This window comes from Anguilla anguilla, chromosome 17 (assembly GCF_013347855.1).
Source record: "Anguilla anguilla isolate fAngAng1 chromosome 17, fAngAng1.pri, whole genome shotgun sequence".
NCBI lineage: Eukaryota > Metazoa > Chordata > Actinopteri > Anguilliformes > Anguillidae > Anguilla > Anguilla anguilla.
The window spans coordinates 22155685-22180169 of NC_049217.1; the positions used below are offsets into that span (position 1 = coordinate 22155685).

Below are 24485 nucleotides of genomic sequence, written 5' to 3' on the forward strand. Positions count from 1 at the left end.
GGGTGTAAGGGCGGATATTCTCTTTCTCTCGCTCAGTGTAGGCGTAAGAGCGGATATTCTGTCTGTCTGAATGTGTGCGTAAGTGGGCGCAAGTCTGTGCTTGTGCACGTATATGTGTATGTGCGTATATCCGTGTGCATGTGTGTGTGTGAGTGTGTGTGAGTGTACATCTGCTTGCATGCTTATAACAGATAGGTGACCAAAGGGTGGTATAGATGAGGCTTCCAGACCATTACACCAGTAACAAGGGTCAGAGTCCGTGAGTGAGAAGCGAACACAATCACCAGCAGCTGAACTGGAGCCGCTGCTGTTCGCTCACCTTATAGCCTCTCCAGTGAGACTGGATCAGCAGCGCAGCCTCAGAGTCAGACAGCCTCAGGGACAGGGGGATGGGCGGACGGGGGCTGAGAGGGACAAAAAGGTTTCTCTGAGATTCAGGTGCTACCGTTTAATGCCTCCCCGATACTGAGCTCCCTGACCATGTGAAGTAACACGAAGGTATGGTGACAATGCTGCACCTGTGAGAACGCTTCTGTCATTGTGTTGGTCCTTCTGTGTGTGTGTGTGTGTGTGTGTGTACCCGTGTCTGGTGACAGCCGAATTTGGGGTTTATGTTACACTCAGTACTTTCTCAGCCAATCATGCAATGTTTACACGATGCTCAGTAATTGCTCAGTCAATCATGCAAGTGCATGCTATACTCACTGCTGGCTCAGCCAATCCTGGACAAAAGGGATCTCAGCGAAGTCCAATGGAGGCCCCTGTCCCAGTCTGCAAGGGTTCTGACTGCAGAGGAGTAGAGGAGAGAAGGAGGGAGAAGAGAGGAAAGGGGATGAGAGGAGTGAGAGGAGGAGTTCAAATGCAGCACTGAAATTCCAACAGCAACGCTGCATCAATGTTTGTCCCCTTCCCAAACAGAGCAGGCCCACACTGAAAGCGCACAGTCTACACACGCAGGTCCTCCTGGAAAAAATGAGAGTTAAAAGGAAGGAGAAAGGGAGCTGACATCAAGCTTACTTGTACAGCCACTCGGTCAGGAAATCGCAGGGGTTAAATCGAATCCTCTTCCTCTGGAAAAGACAAGGGAGCAGAATAACCTCGGCTGAAGAGGGAAGGCCTGACATGTCAGTGCTGATGGACTAGACAAACACTTCCGACTGTACGCAAGCAGACATAATGCAGGTCAACGTTAGCGCAGTCATGTTCATTACAATGAGATGTGCAGTAATGCACAGTTGTTGAATAGAGTCTGGTGCAATGTTATGTATTGTAAGGAATTAAATGTAGTGTAATCCTCTGAAATACAGAACAGGGTTGGATTTATGTAGAGTAGGACAATATAGTGTTATGTAGCACAGTGTGAAGTAGCTGAACATAGTTTGAAGTCACACAGTGTTATGTAGGGCAAGGTAAATTATCTGAATGTGGAGCAGTTTGATGTAATACTGCATTTCAGTATTATTTAAAGCCGTACAATGCAGTCCAGAGTATTGCAACAGAATGTAAAATAGCTTAAAGCAGTGTAATGTAGCATAATGTAGAACAGACTGAAAGTGGTGTAGAGTTTCACTGTAGTGTCATTTCTGATTACCTCCAGGCATTGGAGTTTCAGAGCCTCGTTCAGCATAGCCTCTAGTCCAGGCAGCAACACTGGAAAAACCCTCTCTTCTAGGTACTGCGTGATCGAGCCTGAGGAAGCAGGGATAGAGGGATAGAAAGAGGTATGGGGAGGGAGAGAGAGAGAGAGAGAGAGTTCAGAACATCCAATAGCCCATGATGCTCACTTTGCAGTAACATTGCAGCAGTGCTGATCCAATGTTAGGGAATTACTACAGTAAGGGAATGCATAAGGAGATCTTTCATTTTTAATTTGAGTGGTAAAAACTCTTAATTCAGAAACCTGTCAAACAAAGGGAAGTTAAACTCAACGGTAATCAGTCAACTTGAATTCATATTTGTCAGTACAGTAGCAGAATTGATCCACCTCTGCCGGTCACAGTGAGAAACAAGGATGGCGGTGGCATTAGCTGCACAATAGTGCCATCATTGTGTCCGGCGGAAGGTGCGATGTCTGGGGCTCACATTGCTGATGGACAGATGGGGGGGTGGAAGGGGTGGAGTGGGGGTCACAGCGTTGGGAGGACAGAGGCTTCTCCAGAATGGAGTACCCAACCAGCGCAGGGTGACTCAGCTGTGGGTCCACTTCCCTGAATGGATTGTCGTCCACCGCTACCTACAGGTGCCACGGATTCATCATATCACTCTGAGATGCACGTTCAAGAGCAACAGAAGCAGCTCAAACAAGTATTGTAAATCAAAAGATAGTGACCAACACTGCGGCATTAACGTCTTTAGCTATGTACGATGGAATCACCTTTGCAGCCGTGAGCCCGTAGAAGACAGGCGAGTGTTTGCTTGCACTGTACTGCGAAACGTCGGTGCTCACGGAGCTGCGATCTGTCCAGACATCTCCCGGTGGGCAGGGCTGTTCCGACTCGTACTCTTGTTTGCGAGACACGCGCACATCAGTCATGAAACTCACACATAAAATACAACCACACTTTATAATAAAAGCGACCGTGCTAGCTACCCCACGCATCTTCGAATTTAGCAGGCACAAGTTTTTCTTACCTTCACATATCTGTTGCCATAAAGACTTCTTCTTCCCAATTACATGAGCCATCACAGACCTGTGCATCGGTTACTATAAACGCTTTCGGGATTGTGGGTTGCTAAGGAAGTGGCATTTACTTCCGGGTTGCAACAAAGCTTTTTGTACCAAGAGTTCAAGATAACCAATGAAGATACTTATGGTTAGGCTAAATATATTTATGTATGGTAGGAATGATATATCGTTTTGTTATTGTGCTAATCAGGTGTTGAATACAGGATATAACTAGCGAGCTACTTGCCACTGAAAATACAACTGTGCGGTAATTTACTACCTGGTGTTCGACGCAGCAGTTTCGATATTTTTTTAAATGTGTCTTTAGTTATTCTTACGTTTTAGTGTATATTGAAATTTTAACGGGGTTAATTCAATAGACTGAAAGCGCGAAAGACATGGTGCTAATAAATAAATAGCGAATCTGGTTTCATTGTGAGCTAGCAAGCTGCTTTGGTACTACTAGCCACTTCGGCTCGGTTTCGCGGATTTTCAGATACGTACTTAATAAAATAAGTGTATAATCCAGCTGTTTTCTACCGAGTTAACATGACTCAAACTGAGATTGCCACTTGGCTCGTAGTACTGTCATACGAGGTTGCGCATGACCGCCAACAGATGGAAGCAGTGTGCCAATAATGTGCATGCCGTCAGGATTCTGTTGGTACAAGTGTCATTACACCAGATGCTTAGTTAATATGAAGAACTTCAAGAAGACTAAAAAAAAACTAGCGTCTCAAAAATGGCTGCAGGCTAGAAAAAGAGGCCACTGTCGAAGTGGAGATAACGGAAGTACCGGAAAGAAGAAAATACGAGGGGGTGGGGGGGTCAGTGTGTGTGACTGTGGTGGGAATAAGAAAACAAAGATGGCAGAAGCGGCAAAAGCTATGGCTGTGCATCCCACTACTGGTCAGAAGGCACTCCCCAGGTGAATGGCGCGAAGAGACCAAAGAAAAGACAGAAAAAGCAGGATAAATACCTTTTAACCAGGTGACTCTGTACCCGTTGAGCTGGGTCTCAAAGAATCAGCAGATCAGCTGTGTGTACTCCAGCCATACCTGTGTTCAGGTGACAGTGAACGCCTTCTTCAGGTGTGGCAGCTGGCTGCAGAGGAATGTAGTTCTGGCAACTCTTAGACCTTGACCAAATCACCGATCTACCTCTAGTCTCCCTTTTTGAAAGGGCATTGAGTCATCTCCCTATACAGGGGGAATGCTTTTAATGGTCGCTGATTTGCGTTAACAAATTTGCAGGCAACTGAATATCTTAATTTTAAATAACAATCAACAATCACTAAAACTGTGGGCTACATTTCTGTAAAATGGAGTCAAATTAATTTCCTTTCAGTCAAACTGGAAATACGTGGCCAAAAATGTCAATCATGACAGCAGAAGTGCGGTAAGTGTTGCATCACTGACCTCTCAACTAGGGGGCGCTGTGGCTGAGGTAATCAGACCAAACTTGAGTTTCGACATGGTTTGATGCATGGAACACAAAAAAAATGGTTATTTGATAATTGGTTTTAATTAATTACGGTGAAATCGCTTTAATCCAATTAGCTGTTTTTAAAAAAAAAAATGCATTAGATATTTAGTGAAAATTGGTTTAAACTGAAAATTATTAGCCTTAAAAAACATAAAAAGCTTATGAATTGAAGGTGTTCAAAATAAGTTATTTTTTCAGTGACATTATGAAATTATTTTTGTTTAAACAAATGTATTTACAATGTTTTCAAAGTACACACATACAAAAAAAAAAAACATTTTTGTGGAATTTCAAATTGCATGTGTATGCATGTGCCGTGTGTCTGTCCAGCAATAGGTCCATTCAGCTCAATAACCGTACTAGTAAAAAGATTTTGCTAGAAGGTTTTTTTTGGCCATGCAAAACTATGCTTTAGCGCATGAGTCACAAACAAATCTGGGGACTTGTAGGAGCCACAATTGCAAAACACATCTGGCTCAACTTACTCTTGGCTTCTCAGCTTCCTGGTGGTTTGGCACCAACGAGATGCAAAAACCTCCGGGCCGTTACTCGGCAACGCAACGGGAGACACAAAACGCACTTCCTCCGCTGATGGAATTACTGCCAGGACAAATCTGTTCTTTTATTTCCTTATTCTCTTGGTCAGCTGCCGATCGCTCGAATAGCGTGACTTGTTATCGCTGCCACGGCAATAGAGTTCCACCAAACATATCTCCCTAATTTGCTTAAGATACGGCTTTATCTAGGCCGATTTACATACTGGTACATGCCTATGTGTAAAAATGACTGTCATTCCCGAACGGAACGCTCAATACGGATGTGAATACCCTCAAAAAGCTGAGAGTCTGCACTTTAACCTCTTATTCATTGTTTTACTTCAAATAAAAATATATGCTGGAAACAAAAAAACTGTCAGTTTTCCCAATACTTTGGCATTTAACTGTATTTCCATGATGAATATACTGGGACGATCCACAGAAAGACGTGTTACCACAATACCACGTACATACAAAACTACAATACACTACACCCCGCTTCAACATTTAGGAGTCATTTAGCCTTTTTCTACCTAAGCATCTGGCTATGTAACATACCTGTATAATACAGACTATCACAAACTACAGCATTTAAAATGTTGTCTTTTACCCAGTGGCAAATCACCAATGGCCAGTCTAAAATATGAAAAATGAAAATACCCTTTATTAACCTTTTGATTTTGGAAAACATAGGCTAACATGCATTATTAAAAGCTCTCAAAAATTAAATTCTTTATTTGAGCATTTCCAAAGCAGTTGACTCTTCTTACGACAGCAAAGACAAAAAAATAGAATAAATTTATATAAAAAATAAACGAACAAAAAACAAACACTTCCCAAGACGGTTCCAAATTTGGACTGAAGCATTTTTTTTTTTACAAAAATACATTGCACCAAGTCCTATCTTCTCATCAATGCATCGCTATTAAATATAAATAGTGCCACGAACAACAACCTAGTCAAAGTCTAGGCAGTTTTTTAGTGCAACCCTTATTTTAGAGGGTCACACTACAAAAGAATAGATAGTCTTTGTTTTTTTAGCCTTAATATTTCTTTCATCCATGTTCAAATTAATTTTTTTTTTTTTTGTATACAAATTACAAAGGACTTGAGCAATACATATTCTTTTAAGGAACGGTAGCAGTGCTTCCTTCAGAACCGAACTAAAACAATTTGGGTCGAATAAAATTACAATGGCAAATAATAATAATAACAATAATAATAACAATAATAGTTATAATAATAATAATGACAGGGTTTATCCTCTTTTTCAAAGCAACACTGATATTAGCGGATTTAAAAAGACAAGACTATTAACAGTGAAATATACAGTTTACATTCCAGTGCGGTTTCTGGGCAAGCAAACCCCCAAGAGGACCATTATGACTGTGATATAACCAGACATTCTGTATCTCTCAGGGACTGATAAATGGGTTGCTGAAGCAACAGCATACAGCCTTGACTCTAATACATCTAAAATACACTATCTCCTCTATGTGTGTCACTAAATGTACTCTCCCACCATCCTACTGTAATTACTTAAAAGTTCAGGTCAGAAATAGCAAGAATACAAAAAAAAAGAGAAAAAAGAAAGTGTTTTTTAAAAAAAAAAAGAGCTTTGTGTTTCTGTCCACATCCTGTACACATTCAAGGACTGCCGATATGGAGGGGTAGAGACAGGGGGAGGCTGTGAGATAGAAAAGGGGGGGGGGGAAGAGAGAGAGACAGAGAGGGGGAGAGCAAGACAAAGCGAGACAGAGAATGAGAGGCAGATGGAAAAATGGGGAGAGAGAGAGAGACAGAGAGGGGGAGAGAGAGACAGGGGAGAAAGAGAGTCAGAGAGATAGAGCAAGAGAGGAGACTGTGAGATAGAAAGAGAGAGGGGGAAAGAGAGAGACAGAGAGAGAGAGCACTCTGACATGACCCTCTATGGTGAAGTGTAAAGGGAGGCAGTGATTCTGGCTATCTTTATGCCTGCAGACATTCTGCATGTCATGAGGCTGCACCGCACAACCTGAACCAGTGTGCTGAGCTGCAGCCACACCGAGGCATGCTTCTCCATCCTTTCAAACCTCCACCCTGCAGCCACACTTAGGCATGCTTCTCCATCCTTTCAAACCTCCACCCTGTGGCCAGACTAAGACACACTTCTACGTTCCCTCATACCCCCACACCTTACGGCCTGACTTGAGCATGATTCCCCGTCCTTTCGAACCTCCAACTGGTGGCCTGATTTGAGCGTGCTTCTACGTTCTACGTCCCCTCCAACATCCAACCTGCAACTCAAGAAGGAGCCCGTAGGGGTGGAAAGAGGGGTGAGGGAAGGGGGCTCCACAGTTTACAGGGAATATCCGTTTGAGAAAGAGCTTTCCATGTCAAAGTTAAGTTAAGTTAACTTAAATTGTGAGTGACGTTAAAAGAAAACCAAAGAAAATCAAAAAAGAAGAAAAATGAGAAGGAAGAGAGAAGTGAACAGAAAGAAAGAACAGAAGAGTCCTCCATCTCAAGGTAAGGACACAGGTGGCAGTGCAGGGCATTCTGGGTGGGGCGGGGGGGCCGGGGGGCTTCTCCGGGTGGCCTGGCCCGGAGTCTGCCCAGGATAGGGAAGGTGGGGGGGGTGGATCAGTGCAATGTTGAGATGTGAAGTGGGACAGAGGGGCCGTGTCTCCAGTGGACGTCCTGTTCAGCGATCTGCAACGTTCCCTTCCAGTCTCCTTACACCTTTCAGTCTCCGTTTGTTTTTTTTTCTTTTTTTTTTTTTTAAAAGTAGCTTCTTCCGCTGGGCACGTTCTGTCCAACACCCCCCCTCTCGCCCCATCCCGTTAAAAATGTTCAAAATTTGCAGTCCTCAGACAGTCCGACATTATATACAAATGGGGTGGGGGGTTTTTAGGGGGGGGGGGGGGGTCTCTCTATACAAGGGCAGACCTCTCCATTCTTCCTCCTCCTCCTCCTCACTTACTCTTCCTCTCTCCGTGCACACGGAAGCGGTACAGGCAGGTGTACTCCGGGTGGCCCCAGTTGGACAGCACCCGCACCTCGATGATCTGGTACGCCCGGTCATTCTCCTCCTGGAACGTCAATCAATCAATCAATCAATCAAGCAATCAATCAATCAACTTCTATACAGCACATTTTACAAAGGATTTCTCACAGCATGTTTCAGTTAACTCCTGTGTGGCCTAAACCCCCACAGAGCAAGCCCAAGGCCACAGTGGCAAGACGAACGCCTAGGAGAACATGGAGGATGAAACCATAGGAGGAGCCAGGCTCATTGGGGGGGGGGGGGGGCACTCGGACAGTACTCCACACTAAAGTCAACAGCCACACAATTTTATAGATTTAAAATCAGGAGCGGACGCAAACAGGATGTCAGGTGCGTGCGTATGAGCGTGGCGAAGCAGTGCACTGTGGGTACCATGACGGGGAAGGTCTGCAGCGACTCTCCGTCCTCCCGGTAGGTGTACTGCCCCAGCAGCTTGCCCTCCTCCTGGTACTCATCATCCAGACCCTGTGGGCAGAGAGAGCAGAGCTCACGCACGGCCAGCTGGGCCCGGCACCGCCACCCAGATCCGCCCGGACACACGCTCTACATCATCATCACCACCACGGCACCAACAACAGCTACAACAAAAACCATCTCTTTTACTCATGTGCACTTTCATGTCTGTTATGATTACACCTGATTTTTGTTCATGTTCAAAAGTTTACAAGCTGACTGACCAAGGAGAGGGGTTGCAAATTACCTACGGCTAGGAACCCAATATACAGTGCATATCTGGTGCCTGTTTTTAAACAGTAACAATGTTAACTGCATTGTCCCTATGAATGAATAAATAAAACCATCATCGTCATTATTATTTTTATTATACTGTAATATAGATTTCAGATGATTTCAATGTTTTAAAAATGTACTGTGGATGTTGTAGAAGTGGGGTTTAAGCTATACGGTTTGGTACAGAGGCACAGGTGATAACCACCCCCTCCTCAGCCTAAAGCTCAAGCCCCGCCCCTCCCCCTGAGACCCCCCCCCCAGCACTCAGAGGGCCTCACGTAGACGGTGAAGTGCCGGGGGGCGCTGCTGATGTTGCCGGTGGGGGACAGGGCCTTGGAGATGTGTTCCAGGCAGAAGGCTGTGGGGACCACGCTCATCGACAGCCTGATCACCAGGTAGCCCTGGGAGCCCTTGAAGGCCCAGCAGTTTCCGGGGTACATGTCCGGCTGTGTGGGGGGAGGAGGGGGGGGGGAAGGCAGCATTAATACACTGCAGATGACATGACCTGCACATTGCATCTCAACATTTAAAGGACCTTCTTATCCAGACAGTTACATAGACTTCACAATGTCACTGGAATGTTTTGTCAGTGTTAGAACATTGGCACTGCACAGCAGTAACATTGTGAGAACAATCTGCGGTGGCTGGGTTTAGCAGAAGCTTAACGTTCAGAGATTTAAGGTGAAAGAATAAATCCCCAGTGTGGCCGAGGGTTCAATTGTCAGCCTTTTCCGTGTCAGAATAAAGAGAGGGAATACAGACTACCCCAGACTAGACTGGAGAAGGCAGACCACCCCAGACTAGACTAGAGAAGGCAGACTACCCCACTCTCCATTAAAAGTAAAACATTTTCTGTTTGTCTAAAGGGTTTTTGTGCTAAAAACTGACTGATGTAACATAGAGGAAGTGATGATGAAACAGTGATGTCACAGAGGGAGCGGCAGCGCCTGACCTGGATGACGACGCGGGGGGACTGGGAGAAGTACCAGAGGGGGACCCCGAAAAGGCTCATGAGCGCAGTCTTGGTTTCGTACGTCTCCGAGCAGCGCGTGCTCAGGATGCTGCCGCCTGCGGACACAGTCACACGGTCCGTCACATGACCCGGTTAGCACATCATCAGCTCCGCGCTCCCTACCCATAATTCCATGGAGCACATGACAGAAACTGCTGCATTTCCTGAAAGCTCTGAGGCAGGAGGGATTTTGTCATAGTTCCAAATCCCACTGATGGTTATTAAAACAACAGGGCACAACAAACACACACCATATATACCATGGGGAGCGCGCTCACACGAGCGCATACACACACACACACACAGACACACACACACACACACAGACACAAACAAAGCAACACACACACACAAATAGAGACACACAAACACACACACAAAGCCACACACACGCACACACACAAAGCCACACATACACACACACACACACGCGCACACGCACACACACACACACAAAGCGGCATACAGACAAACACACACACGCACACACACACAAAGCCACACATACACACACACACACACACACACACACACAAAGCAACACACACACAAATAGAGACACACAAACACACACACAAAGCCACACACACGCACACACACACAAAGCCACACATACACACACACGCACACACACACACACAAAGCGGCATACAGACAAACACACACACGCACACACACACAAAGCCACACATACACACACACACACACACACACACACACAAAGCAACACACACACAAATAGAGACACACAAACACACACACAAAGCCACACACACAGACACACACACACACACACACACACACACACAAAGCGGCATACAGACAAACACACATGCACGCGTCACAAACCGCTCAGTGGATTTATCCTTTAATCTGCACGGGACAGAAAATCCCACAGCCGCTGCTGCACAGAGAGGTCAGACACTAACTCAGGCTGACCTCCCCCTCCCCCCTCCCCCTGCCTCCCCCCGTACATCAACGCCCCCGCCCCCGTTAGCATGCGCCTAATCACCCCCGCCCGTGACGGGTGCGTGCGCCCACCTCCGGACTCCAGGGCGTAGTCCACCTGGCCGGTGCGGTCCTGGGAGTACAGCCTCAGCGCGTTCTGCACAATCAGCTGCACCTGCTGCACGAGGGGGACAGAGAGCCACAGGTCAGAGACACCAGTGACAACACCCCCTCGTCTGCCTCCTCCATCCCAACCACTCAAAGCAAATATATTTTTATTTATATTCACTGATTGGTCTAATCCTTTTCCCCTTATTTTTTAGCCTGCACAGTCTTCCCAACTCTTCGTATTTATATGAGTGTGTGTGCATTACAGGTCTACAGGAATGGGCGAGTGTGCACATTCAAGCACTCACATGCACATATTTAAGTGTGTATGCATGTATGTTTGAATGTATCTATATACACATGCAGGTGTATACGTATAAACACACACACACACACACACACACACACACACACACAGGCCCCACCTCTTCAGACATCCCAGCATCCAGTGCGGCGTGCTCCACGGCGGCAGTGATGGTCTCTGCGCAGGGCGCCTGCTTGCTCTGCTCCAGCTGCAGGCTGACGTTCCTCAGGATGCTGGTCTCCATGGATACCAGGCTGGCCTGCAGGTCGGCGTCGCGTACGAAGCGCGCGGACAGCCACTGCAGCAGCGGCTCGGGCAGCTCCCCCTCCTCGGCCCCGTAGAAGAGCGCCCGCAGCTCCCGCCTCACCTGCGCAGACACCTGCGCAGACACCTGCAGACCCGCGCGCGGGCCAGGAGTGAGAAACCCGAGCAGACTGCGCAGACGCAGACAACCCCCTCCTCTTTAAACCCCTTTTACTGTTTACTGCTACGCAGATATGGCACACTGCTCTGTTTTCCATTAACCTGGTATGTAAATACTGCATTACTGTAATGACATCGCAGAGGAGAGCTTTGGCAAAGTAAATAAACAACATAATGGATTCCCTATAACTGCATGTTGAAATATCACAAACCCTGTTTTACTTTACAGTATGCAGCTGCTCAAGTAAAATCCTGCTTGCTGACTTACTCCTGTTTTATACTCTGGTTTACTCCTCTTATATGCATACTCTGGTTTACTCCTCTTACACACATACTCTGGTTTACCCCTCTTATATGCATACTCTGGTTTACTCCTCTTACACACATACTCTGGTTTACTCCTCTTATATGCATACTCTGGTTTACTCCTCTTATATGCATACTCTGGTTTACTCCTCTTACACACATACTCTGGTTTACTCCTCTTATATGCATACTCTGGTTTACTCCTCTTATATGCATACTCTGGTTTACTCCTCTTACACGCATACTCTGGTTTACTCCTCTTATATGCATACTCTGGTTTACTGCTCTTATATGCATACTCTGGTTTACTCCTCTTACACACATACTCTGGTTTACTCCTCTTATATGCATACTCTGGTTTACTCCTCTTATATGCATACTCTGGTTTACTCCTCTTATATGCATACTCTGGTTTACTCCTCTTATATGCATACTCCGGTTTACTCCTCTTATATGCATACTCCGGTTTACTCCTCTTACACACATACTCTGGTTTACTCCTCTTATATGCATACTCTGGTTTACTCCTCTTATATGCATACTCTGGTTTACTCCTCTTATATGCATACTCTGGTTTACTCCTCTTATATGCATACTCTGGTTTACTCCTCTTATATGCATACTCTGGTTTACTCCTCTTATATGCATACTCTGGTTTACTCCTCTTATATGCATACTCTGGTTTACTCCTCTTATATGCATACTCTGGTTTACTCCTCTTATATGCATACTCTGGTTTACTCCTCTTACACACATACTCTGCTTTACTCCTCTCATATGCATACTCTGGTTTACTCCTCTTATATGCATACTCTGGTTTACTCCTCTTATATGCATACTCTGGTTTACTCCTCTTACACACATACTCTGCTTTACTCCTCTCATATGCATACTCTGGTTTACTCCTCTTATATGCATACTCTGGTTTACTGCTCTTATATGCATACTCTGGTTTACTCCTCTTATATGCATACTCTGGTTTACTGCATAGCGTTCCAGCAGTCCTGTAAGGTTCATTGCCCTCACCGTGTCCTGAAGACCGTCAAGCTGCTCGCACTTCCCCCGGCATCCCATCACCCCCTGCAAGTCCTGCCTGATGCGGCCCAGCTCCGCCTCCAGCCTCTGCACCTCTAACAGCAAGGCATCATGGGATTCTCTGTCCACGCCCACGCTGAGAGAGCAAAGGGTGGGGGGGGTGGTGGAAAGGAGTGGAGCAGAGGGAGAAGATGTGGATGTGGGGATGAAAAAAGGGGAATTAAAAAAGAGAGAGAGAAAGCATAAGGTTACCACGGCTAGATGCAGACGCACCGTGAACAGGAACAGGCATATTCCCAGAGCAGAAACAGGAAGTGACCGAACATAAACGCACCTGACAGGAGCTGGCGGGGGCGTCCCCTGCTTCTGCTGCACCTCCTTTAACAGAAAGGAATGGAAACACAACTTAGCACAGTCAGGTTAGCACCGGCCAGCCTAAGGCAGAGCAGAAACCCAGGGGGTGGTTGGGTGGGGGGTTAGGGGAGGGGGGATGGTACCTCGGTTTTGGCTGCCAGGACCAGCAGCATGGCCTCCAGCTCAGACAGGCGGGCAGCGTACCCCTGCTGCTGCATCCGGAGCTCGTCCTGGGTCTGCAGGGGAGGCGGGAGGGGTCAGGGGTCAGGGGTCAGGGTGCGCGATTGGGGGACTTAACATGGAGCCACAGAGGAACACGGGCGATTACCCGCGTGCTTCTGGTGAGTGAGCTTGTGTGTAATCACGGTCATGTGCACAAAAGCACATGTGTAGAAGCACACACACTCACACACACACACACTCACACACGCACACCCACACACACTCACACACACACACACACACACACGCACACACACGCACACACACACCCACACACACACACACACTCACACACACTCACACACCCACACACACAGGCGCACACACAAACACACACACACGCACACACACACTCACACGCTCAGACATGCATACACACACACACACACACGCACTCACACGCACAGACATGCACACACACACACCCACACACGCACTCACACGCTCAGACATGCACACACACACACACACACACACACACACACACACACGCTCAGACATGCGCACACACACACAGACACCCCAGCGCAGACGCAGACGCAGACGCAGCCGTACCCTCTCTGTCTGCGCAGTGTCCTGCTGCAGCTCGCTCCTCAGCAGGGTCAGCCTCTGCTCCAGCAGGCTGGAGACCCACAGCCCCAGGCTGTCCCTGTCCGTCCGTCTGTCCAGCTGCTCCCGCAGGGAGGCGTACAGCCCCAGCGCCTCCCCGTGCTGCTGCTCCTGCAGCCGGCCTCCCCTCTGCACCCCCTCCCACAGCTCCGCCAGCCGCTCCTCCAGCCGAGACAGCCGCTCCAGGTCCAGGGAGAACACCGCACCCGACGACTGCAGAGAGAGAGGAGAGAGAGAGAGAGAGAAGAGAGGGATAGAAGGGGGAGAGAGAAGAGAGAGAGAAGAGAGGGATAGAAGGGGGAGAGAGAAGAGAGAGAGAAGAGAGCGATAGAAGGAGAGGAGGGAGAGGAGAAAAGGGGATGAGAGCAAGAGAGCGAAAGAGAGCGGGGCAGTAGAGGAGAGTAGAGTATGTTAGTGCAAAGAAATGATGACAAGTGTACAGGGACACACACACACACACAGGCACACACACACACACACACACACAGGCACACAGGCACACAGGCACACACACACACACACACACACACACACACACACGCGCACACACACCATACCGGGTTCAGCTGTGAGACCCCAGAGCACAGTGTGGGTGCCCTCTTACCTGTGGGACCGAAGGGGGAGGGGCGGTGGCGGGCTGATCTTCAGCCTTGTGGACGGGCTGCTCCAGGGGGGTGGAGGGGGTCGGCCTCGGGGCCAGAGAGAGGGTGAAAGGGGGCGCCAGGCGCCACTCCGTCAGGTTCACAGCGGGCAGGTAACAGAGCAGGCCGGACGGGCCCCAGAACCACAGCCCTGGAACACAGGTACGGGTACGACGTGAGTGTGGAACAGGAGCCCTCTCACCCACAGCCATCACGTACAGCACAGAGTTTACTTGCTTTGCCACCTGTAGATTTCGTATTCTTACACAGATATTACTTCTGTACCGCATGTGATCACAGGGGCTGGATAGCAAGCGCGGATCGACCTCTCCATCTAATGCGTGTCTGTCTGTGCGCGTGTGTGCCCGTCTGTCTGTGCGCGTGTGTGCGCGTGTGTGCGCGTGTGTGCGCGTGAGCGGACATTTTCATGCGTCAGCGAGCGCGTGTTGGGCAGATCTCTGATCCCCGGAGCGAGCTGCGAGACAGGCGGCCTGGATTTTTTGTGCACTGGCTCTGGGGACGTGTGCTGGTTAGGGTCGATTAGGCCCGGTCTGGGCTGGCGCTGCGGGGACGTTAATACAGCACTGTGGGGACGTTAATACAGCGCTGCGGGGACGTCAGGGTGCACTGTGGGGACGTTAATACAGCACTGTGGGGACGTTAATACAGCACTGTGGGGACGTCAGGGTGCGCTGCGGGGACGTTAATACTGCACTGTGGGGACGTTAATACAGCACTGTGGGGACGTCAGGGTGCACTGTGGGGACGTTAATACAGCACTGTGGGGACGTTAATACTGCACTGTGGGGACGTTAATACAGCATTGTGGGGACGTTAATACTGCACTGTGGGGACGTTAATACTGCACTGTGGGGACGTCAGGGTGCGCTGCGGGGACCTCCTCAGTTAATACTGCACTGTGGGGATGTTAATACAGCACTGTGGGGACGTTAATACTGCGCTGCGGGGACGTCAGGGTGCACTGTGGGGACGTTAATACTGCGCTGCGGGGACGTCAGGGTGCACTGTGGGGACGTTAATACTGCACTGCGGGGACGTTAATACAGCACTGCGGGGACGTTAATACAGCACTGCGGGGACGTCAGGGTGCACTCACCCAGAATCAACAGGAACGGCAGCAGGAACAGCAGGAGTCTGAACAGTTTTGGGAGGCACCTGGTGACACACACACACACACACACACACACAACCCACACAGAACGTTTCAGTGAAAAGCTGAGATCTCCACACCACACCCTCACTCAAAGCAGGCTACACACTCGGCTTGTCCTGGCTGGCCGATAAATTATTCAAATTATCCCATTAGCGTGTCGCTCGGTCCTCCCTCTTGCCTCTCTTGTCCCTTGCATGTTGCATGATTGATATCGTGGCCCTGGCCTTCTGTCTTACTAACTTCATTGCTGACTTTACTGAACTGTAACTCCATTTAACTTTGGAGAAAAAAGCCGTGATGCGTCCAGTCCAAAGTGCGGCTGAATCTCCACCCATGCACAGATTCCCGGTGCGTCCAGGGTTCGATTCCCGGCTGTGGCAGATTCTGTAATGCGATTCCATCCCTATCCGTAACCCTCTCTGCGTTCCCGGTTCGAGTAAGAGTGTAAAAATACATGAGAGCTAACTGTTTACTCTTCTTTTAAAAAAAAGCTGCAAGAAACAGGCGAAGAATCATTCTGTCAGAGGGTTGGTAGGGGGTTACAGTCCCCTACCAACCCTCTGACAGAATGATTCAATGTACGTCTCACACACAGCGAACCCGCAGTCAAATCAATCTCAGGGGCACGACCCCCCAGGACCCCGTTTAGCGCCGTTCAGTAAACATGAACTCTGGACCGAGAAAAAAAAAAAACACCCAAGATTATCTGCCTGGTAAACAGAGGGCGGGACTCCACAGCCCTTAAAAAGATCTGCAGAGCCGGACAGGAACCAGCCCTGCTTGGGTGAACCGCTCCAGCCCAGTCAAGAACCAGAATGAATCCCACTCAGAAATTTGACCTGGGGAAGCATCCTTTTAATTTATACTTGTTTAAAACAATGATGATCTGAGGGGGGGGGGGGGGGGGGGGTGAAAGGTCACATGGGGAATGACAGCGGCGTGCCCTCACCTGGTCAGGATGAAGACGTTTAGCAGGGACATGAGTGTGACCAGCTGGTACCACCCCGTCCCAAGCCACCAGAAGACTCCAGCCACTGCCCTCCCTGAAATCACACACACATGCACGCACGCAGACACATACACACACGCACGCACACACACACATACATACACACACACACACACACAAGCATGATAAGAACAGGATCCCCGAGGTTTTGGGTGAGTCCACAGAGCAGCTGCATGCAAGTCTGTCTTGAGAAGCAGAAAACACCTGATGGTTTTACAATTTCTAAAGATCAAAGCAGTGGATATCATTACACAAACTCCAGGCCAGGGAATGGAACTACCATCACCTTACTCCACCACAAAGAATAGAACTACGACCGATCTATCACAAGTAACAGAACTACAACCGATCAAGCACAAAGAATGAAACTACAGCTGCAATGACCTGGAGAGATCAGCACCAACCACAGCACCGACAGCAGCTTCCGGACCACGTAGAGGCCTGCCACACCCACCGACCGCCCCGTCTGCAGCACGCCGTAGCCTGGGGACCGCCGGGGAGAGACGGCCGGATTAAAACACACTTCATACTCACACTCAATGCAGTAAACTGTGCAGAAATGTCCTGGCCAGGAATATGAGATCACAGGAGGCTGGATGAGAGCGTGATCACAGTCAAGGCTAGGTGACATTAGCTTGGTTTTTCAGCTTTAAAGCTCTTTGTAATTCAGCCAGAATCCCTCAGGCGTACGCTGAAGCCGCACCCTCGGATCAATCAACCAATCAAAAACCACAAAACTCGTACTGGAGAATTAAGCTCTCGTTCTATAGCAGTGGAGAAAGACATCACAAAGTCACTATTATGACCTCACTATTGCCAATGTGTTGCTGTCCAGCACAGCGACATCCTTGAGTGTATTGGTACATGTGAGGGGAGGTACAAGATGGTTTAAAATGCTGAAGTAGGGCAGGTATAAGGAGGTGTATGAGGTTGGTTTAGGAAAAGAATAGGGAGGTAAACAGTGTAGGGGAGGTATAGGGAGGTGTATATAGCCTAGTTTATTGAAGTTAAAAGGAGGTGTATACAGGCTGGTTTAGAGAAGGTATATGGAGATGTATATAGGCTTGGGTAGAAGAGGTACAGGGAGGTATGTAGGCTAGTTTAGGGTGGTATATATGGGTTGTTTTAGGAGAGGTATAGGGAAGTATGCAGGCTGGTTTAGGGTGGTATATATAGGTTGTTTTAGGAGAGGTATAGGGAGGAAGGTAGCCTGGTTTAGGGTGGTATATATAGGCTGTTGTAGGAGAGGCATAGGGACGTATGCAGCCTGGTTTAGGGTGGTATATATAGGCTGCAGTAGGAGAGGTATATGGAGGGAGGTAGCCTGGTTTAGGGTGGTATATATAGGCTGTTGTAGGAGAGGTATAGGGATGTATGCAGGCTGGTTTAGGGTGGTATATATAGGCTGTTGTAGGAGAGGCATAGGGACGTATGCAGGCTGGTTTAGGGTGGTATATATAGGTTGTTGTAGGAGAGGTATTGGGAGGGGATGCAGGCTGTTTTAGGGGAGGAGTAGGGATGTGTATATGGCCAATGATTGGTGGGTAACCTGCGTAAGCAAAGACGCTCCAAACCACCGCCGCCAGGCGGCGTGCCCTAGAGGACTGGGCGTAGACCGCCCGCGTCTCCATGTGCCTCCTCCCTTTGCAGTCGTCACCTGTCAGAGTCATGTGACCATCCGCAAACAGGAAACAAACAAAAAAACAAAAAAAAGACAACAAAAAGCAAATTAAAATAAATGAAGTCGAATGAATCAAATCAAAATTAAATCATGGGCATCTGCTTTTGCACTGAGAAGCATGGAGAACTGCCAACTGTAAATCAACAAAATACAAAACAAGGAACAGAGGAACTGGCTAAATGAGAACGAGACATGAAAAACAAGGACAAATTAGCAAACCAAAGGAATTAAATATTAAAATGGAACGAAGGAGTAACTCAAAGTGAGACCGTGTCACTGGGGGAAGACTCTGAGGTGACAACAGCGTTGTAGCAGGAGTTCTGTGCTGTCTGCACCTGTGTCTGTCTGTCAGTGAAGATGGCCCCTCCCCCCAGGCTCATGTTCCCAGTCCCAACGCCCAGGCTTTCCTCCTTTTTCCCACCATGACCACTGACCTTCAGTCTCTTTCGCGTTTTTGCGTGTTTCTGTGCGTCTTGTGCATTTTTGTACGCATGTTGAGTTTTTGTGTATGCTGTGTGTGTTTTCTGTGTGCTTTGTGTGTTTTTGTATGTGTTTTTGTGTGTTTCCATGCATTTTTGTGTATGCTGTGCGTGTTTTCTGTGTGCTTTGTGTAGCATTGCTTTGACATAAGCTTCATTAGAAAGGCTCACATCGTCCAGGTTCTGTTAACGACCCCAGCTGGGATTTCAAAAACCGAAACGAAACAGTAACATCATGTCGAACGATAACATGCTGGTCGGTGACTGTGCTTGGGAGTTTTATTTTTTCTCTTTTCTCAACAACGGTCAAAACATGGACAAAACCACAGGCGCACACAATCAGCCTCTCTGTCCACTGCAGAAACAAAGGAGGTCATCCCCAGGGAAAGGCTCGGGGTGGGGGGCGGGGGGATTTGATTGCTGCTCGTGGATTAAGATGCATAATTCACTGGATAACGTAACTGCGGGCTGCTGGTTTTCTCTTCTTGCATTGGAGAATATAGAGAGAATAAACCATGTGACAGGGCGCTGATGACTCGCAGGACAGACATGAGCACCTGAGACGAACGCTCTCCTCAAGAGCGCCTTGAAGTGTAAAATGTTTCCCACTTTCCAGAGTGTTTTTAAAAAAAAAAAAAAAATTTTGCGTCCTGCCTGATTTAGACAGCAGGTAACGGGCCCAGGCCCGGGCTGTGGATTCCCGTGCGGTTCACCCCCCACAGTGAATGTTCCACAGAACAGCTCCTCCCTCCGTATCAAAGCAGAGATCTCGTTCACCCTCCGGGTGCTCAGACCACACATTACGTTTACATCACACCCACAGAGAAACAGACAGACCTATTCTGTGCGCTACTGCTGTCATTGTTGTTGTTTTGTATGCTGCTTTGGCCCTGTCTTGGCTAGGTCTCACACGTAAAAGAGGTTTTAATCTCGATGTGACTTCCTAATCAAATAAAGGTTTATATATATATATATATATATATATATTCTGTGTACAGCATGAACAATTTAGGTCAAGCCCCTTGCAGCGTCGTTTTTCCCAGACAGAATTACGTGCGAAACGCACAGGGACAGAAAGAGTGCCTCATATCACCCTTTAGCATCGCGGCGTAAGGACAATTAGCAGAATAACAGATGAAACAGGAAAGATCACCCACGACAGGAACAGAAGCACCGCCTTTAACCTCGAACAGCTCCCCTCACCAACACGTCCGTATCGATTCGACCGGCGGACGGCCCATAAATTAGCATTTCAACATTCCGCTAACTCAACGGTCGTTCAGCACACCACTCTAACGCTAATGAGAGAGAGTATAACACCTACAGTCAAAATCAACAGCTGCTCATGAGCAATCCTGCTGTGAATCAAAAAGCATTTCAATAAATAAATACATAAATAAAAGAAGCATATTTTAAAAACATTCTTCAAATGCAAATGCCAAATGAATTCATTCTTTGTTGCTTCTATTGGAGAGCTAGACAAACTGGGACAGTGTGTAGTGTTATCCTGTAAATCCTGTGAAGGTCATACTTGGTACAGTGCTCTTGATACAGGTAAAGAACTTGATAAATAATTACTATTATTATTATTATTACTATGACTTACAGAGTGACCCATTTAAATTCAGGTGTTCGTCTCCTGTCACCAAATCTTTGACGTTAACACTTCCGCAGTAACTGGAGTGGCCTGGAACACACACAAAAAAAAAAGAAAGACAGAAAAATGTCAAATGATTTCATAATCAGCAGCTCCGCTCACACAGACTCCAGGGGCAACCGGGCTGAGATAACAACAAGGAGCGAAGCGGCGGGATATGCATATCGCTACGGCAACGTCCCGGGGCGAGGAAGCCCATTTGCTTGCGAGGGAAATGAAACGGTGACTGACATGACACCAAAAACACGGGGGGAAAAAACGAGGGGAAGAGAGCGGAGGATGACTCATCTAAACAGGAAGAGGAGGAGTCGAGGGTGTGGGGCCCGTACCTCCTTCACTGATGACGGCCTCTTGGTGACCTTTGGCCCTGAAGCCCGTCTTCAGGAGGAGCAGAGACATCAGGGACACCACGGAGGTGACGACTCGGCGGCCGGAGCGCAGACAGGTGTCCGTCACGGACGCCAGCACACCTGGTGAGAGACCGGACTCCATCAGAGCAGGAAGGCCGCCGCCGCAGAAACACCCAAACACCCACACGTACAGCACCCAGAAACACCCACCCGTACAGCACCCAGAAACACCCACACACACCCACACGTACAGCACCCAGAAACACCCACCCGTACAGCACCCAGAAACACCCACACACACCCACACGTACAGCACCCAGAAACACCCACCCGTACAGCACCCAGAAACACCCACACACCCACACGTACAGCACCCAGAAACACCCACCCGTACAGCACCCAGAAACACCCACACACCCACACGTACAGCACCCAGAAACACCCACCCGTACAGCACCCAGAAACACCCACACACACCCACACGTACAGCACCCAGAAACACCCACCCGTACAGCACCCAGAAACACCCACCCGTACAGCACCCAGAAACACCCACACACACCCACACGTACAGCACCCAGAAACACCCACACACACCCACACGTACAGCACCCAGAAACACCCACACACACAGCACACAGAAACACCCACACATACAGCACCCAGAAACACCCACACACACCCACACGTACAGCACCCAGAAACACCCACACACCCACACGTACAGCACCCAGAAACACCCACACACACCCACACGTACAGCACCCAGAAACACCCACCCGTACAGCACCCAGAAACACCCACACGTACAGCACCCAGAAACACCCACACACACCCACACGTACAGCACCCAGAAACACCCACACACACAGCACACAGAAACACCCACACATACAGCACACAGAAACACCCACACACACCCACACGTACAGCACCCAGAAACACCCACACACCCACACGTACAGCACCCAGAAACACCCACCCGTACAGCACCCAGAAACACCCACACGTACAGAACCCAGAAACACACACACACACACACACACACACACACACACACACACACACAGCTCCACCCAGAAACACACACACACACCTGCAAACAGCTACAGACGGTGCAGAGGTTGGGAGGTTGGGAGTGTGTGCGTTTCCCCTGCGAGTCGTGCGGCAGGAAGAGCGTGTTTAACCCTGTGACACAAGCTGAGTGGAGAGGTGGCTGGTGTTTAATTAGCACCTTGTGAAGAGAGAGCGCGTGCAGGCGGAGCTCGAGTGCGCAGACGAGGACAGGAGGCGTCGATTTCAGCACACCATGCAAACCCCAGCACAGGTTCTGCCACACCGGCACAGGGCCGGGCCAGGGCCTTAGGCGGACCGTACGAGCACGCTGATAGGGTTCCGTTCGAGCACGTTCAGTCGACCGTGCCGCAGATGGGATTTCAACCGCATTCAACCCAAAGAAACTTCCTCAAGTAAAGACCCTCCATTAAAAAGCTCATAATCGTTAATACTGTCCGTTTAAGGTATCAAATCTAATTTAAAGAATCAATCCCACAGTCCCATTGCTGCAAAAACCGCACTTTCCGGAAAGCAGGAAAACACCCAGGCCGGTGGAGGTCAGAGGTGAAAGGTCAGTGAAGGAAGTCAGCCGGAGGGCGGAGAGAAAGGGAAGGGGGCGGGGCCGTGGCGGATACCTTTGCCCTGGCGGCCCGTGACCTCGTCTCCCGTCCTGAGCAGGACGCTCTGCATGAGCAGCGACACTAAGGACGCGGCGCGGGAGAGGGCGTGGCCACCGTAACGCAGACAGGTGCGCGAGAGTCTCACCAGCGCACCTGGCGAGAGACCAGACCCGGGGTCAGACCGGGGGGTGGGGGGTGGGGGGGCGGCGGAGCAGGTGGAGGGGCAAAAAAAAAAACCCAACCTACTACAAAACAGCTGTACTCCACAAAAACAGATAATGCAAAAGATAACAGCTATGTGGTCTGAGGTTCTTTTTTTTTTATTTTTTTTTTTTACAGTTTGGACACCTCTTGTTTCTTTAAGGGGACGGGTCCCCCGGGGAATGGAGGAGGTGCAGAGGGGCGTGGCCTCACCTGACTTGTGTTTCTGGATGTTGTCCCGGGAGTAGATGGAGGTGGAGCTGGAGGCGGACTGGGACAGCGAGGAAGAGGACGATGCGGTGGAAGAGGCAGCGGTGGCGGAGGTGGAGGAGTAGGCCGTGAGCACCTCCTTCCTCTCGGCGAGGATGGTGCAGTCCCTGCAGATGTAGCCGTTCGCCATGGAGGTCTGTGTCTGCGTCTGCGTCTGCGTCACACTGGTGTCTCCATTCCCCAGGACCATGCTGCGCTCTGTCCTCCACTCTGAACACACACACACACGCACGCAAGCACACACAGACAAACACACACACACACACACACACACAAACACACACCCACAAGCACGCGTACACATGCACACAGACAAACACACACACACACACACACACACACGCGCGCGCGCACGCACACACACACACCCACACACCCACAAGCACGCGTACACATGCACACACAGACAAACACACGCGCAAGCAAGCACACATGCACACACAGACAAACACACACACACACACACAAGCATTCACGCACAGACACAGACACACACAGTGATCATGTATCAGTCAAGCGTAGTCACATTACACTCCAGGGAAAACCGGTCAGCTGAGGACACATACAGCAGATGAGCTGTGGCAATGGCATTTGGACACAACGGCATAAAAAGGACACCTGAGCCATAATCAATGCTGTAAGAACTCACCTTTGAGGCCCCCATCCCCAGCTAAACCTGCAGAGAGAAAAAGAACACCGTTTTAGACACATACAAAGGTCTGTACAGAAACACTGTGGCTTGATGTCACAGACATTCATTTGCTCCCCTCACTCTGGAGTCTGGCCAGCTCTCAATACTGGATACTCAAACATTAAAATGTGCATTCTGAGTAATGCACATAACAGACGCGCCTTGGATTCCGTACTGCGACTCGTCTAATCATGCCCCCAACCAGCAGAAAAATTTCAAATAGAAAAAAGTTTGATAACTGATCTTCCCCCTGCTAGATCTGCTCCAGGTGCAGAAGCCATATTAATGAGTTGATGTGAACAGAAAATTTTGTAGCACAAATTCATACGCATGACAAAACATAGAAAGGTAGTTTAAAAAAGGGGAACACAGCACTATCAACACATAACAAAACAAGAATATAGAAAATAGAATAAAATCTTTTTAAAAATGAGTAAAGATAAGCAACAATAAAAACAAGATACGCTGTAAAAACAGACGTGATCAATGACATGCTTGAAAAAGTGCTTTTAATTTGCTATAAAAAATTTGTACTTATGGCACCATTTCTCGAGACGGTGTATTTCACAATCCAGGCACGGGAAAGGAGAAATGTGCCCCACCACTTCCCCGAAGCTTAACTTTTGGCACGAGTTGGCACGGGATGACATTACATTTCATATGGGCTTGAGAACTGGGGAAAAATTTCAGAAATGCGTGCAGGTGCCAAACCGCAGAGCGCAGCGTACACAAGCGAAGGAACCCCGAAGGCAGCTGCAAGGCGGCGCGGGGAGGCGGCGCGGGGAGTCAGAGACGCTCACGAATGTTTTCTGAGCGCGGGCTTTGTGCGACGATCTGAGTCACACAGCTCGCCCGGACAGCGCTGGCGTTCATG

The 24485-nt window shown here is 48.8% G+C and overlaps 2 protein-coding genes across 7 annotated transcripts in view; both read right to left on the reverse strand.

Moving 5' to 3' along the window:
- iqck (IQ motif containing K) overlaps positions 1-2746 on the reverse strand; it is a 13849-nt gene extending 11103 nt beyond the window's left edge. The window contains exons 1-7 of the mRNA XM_035397199.1: positions 2632-2746; positions 2375-2502; positions 2083-2233; positions 1592-1689; positions 1018-1070; positions 706-786; positions 320-404 (exon numbers count right to left, since the gene is read on the reverse strand). Coding sequence (XP_035253090.1) covers positions 320-404; positions 706-786; positions 1018-1070; positions 1592-1689; positions 2083-2233; positions 2375-2502; positions 2632-2698 — 663 coding nt within the window. The 5' untranslated portion in view covers positions 2699-2746. The remainder of the gene's footprint in view (positions 1-319; positions 405-705; positions 787-1017; positions 1071-1591; positions 1690-2082; positions 2234-2374; positions 2503-2631) is intronic.
- Positions 2747-5330: 2584 nt separating this feature from the next.
- The window catches only part of LOC118216769 (SUN domain-containing protein 1-like), a 41299-nt gene continuing 22144 nt past the window's right edge, over positions 5331-24485 (reverse strand). For 4 of the 6 annotated variants that reach the window (XM_035398238.1, XM_035398235.1, XM_035398234.1 and 1 more), the window contains 20 exons: positions 23570-23596; positions 22864-23130; positions 22465-22602; positions 20753-20893; positions 20373-20453; positions 18156-18263; positions 16991-17089; positions 16547-16640; positions 15541-15599; positions 14387-14574; positions 13729-13995; positions 13095-13187; positions 12932-12975; positions 12589-12733; positions 10955-11224; positions 10515-10599; positions 9414-9529; positions 8740-8907; positions 8105-8197; positions 5331-7757 (listed from right to left, as the gene is read on the reverse strand). In XM_035398238.1, the coding sequence (XP_035254129.1) occupies positions 7641-7757; positions 8105-8197; positions 8740-8907; positions 9414-9529; positions 10515-10599; positions 10955-11224; positions 12589-12733; positions 12932-12975; positions 13095-13187; positions 13729-13995; positions 14387-14574; positions 15541-15599; positions 16547-16640; positions 16991-17089; positions 18156-18263; positions 20373-20453; positions 20753-20893; positions 22465-22602; positions 22864-23130; positions 23570-23596 (2600 nt within the window). In that variant the 3' untranslated portion in view covers positions 5331-7640. The remainder of the gene's footprint in view (positions 7758-8104; positions 8198-8739; positions 8908-9413; positions 9530-10514; positions 10600-10954; positions 11225-12588; positions 12734-12931; positions 12976-13094; positions 13188-13728; positions 13996-14386; positions 14575-15540; positions 15600-16546; positions 16641-16990; positions 17090-18155; positions 18264-20372; positions 20454-20752; positions 20894-22464; positions 22603-22863; positions 23131-23569; positions 23597-24485) is intronic. The other 2 variants (XM_035398237.1, XM_035398236.1) reach the window with 2 other exon arrangements.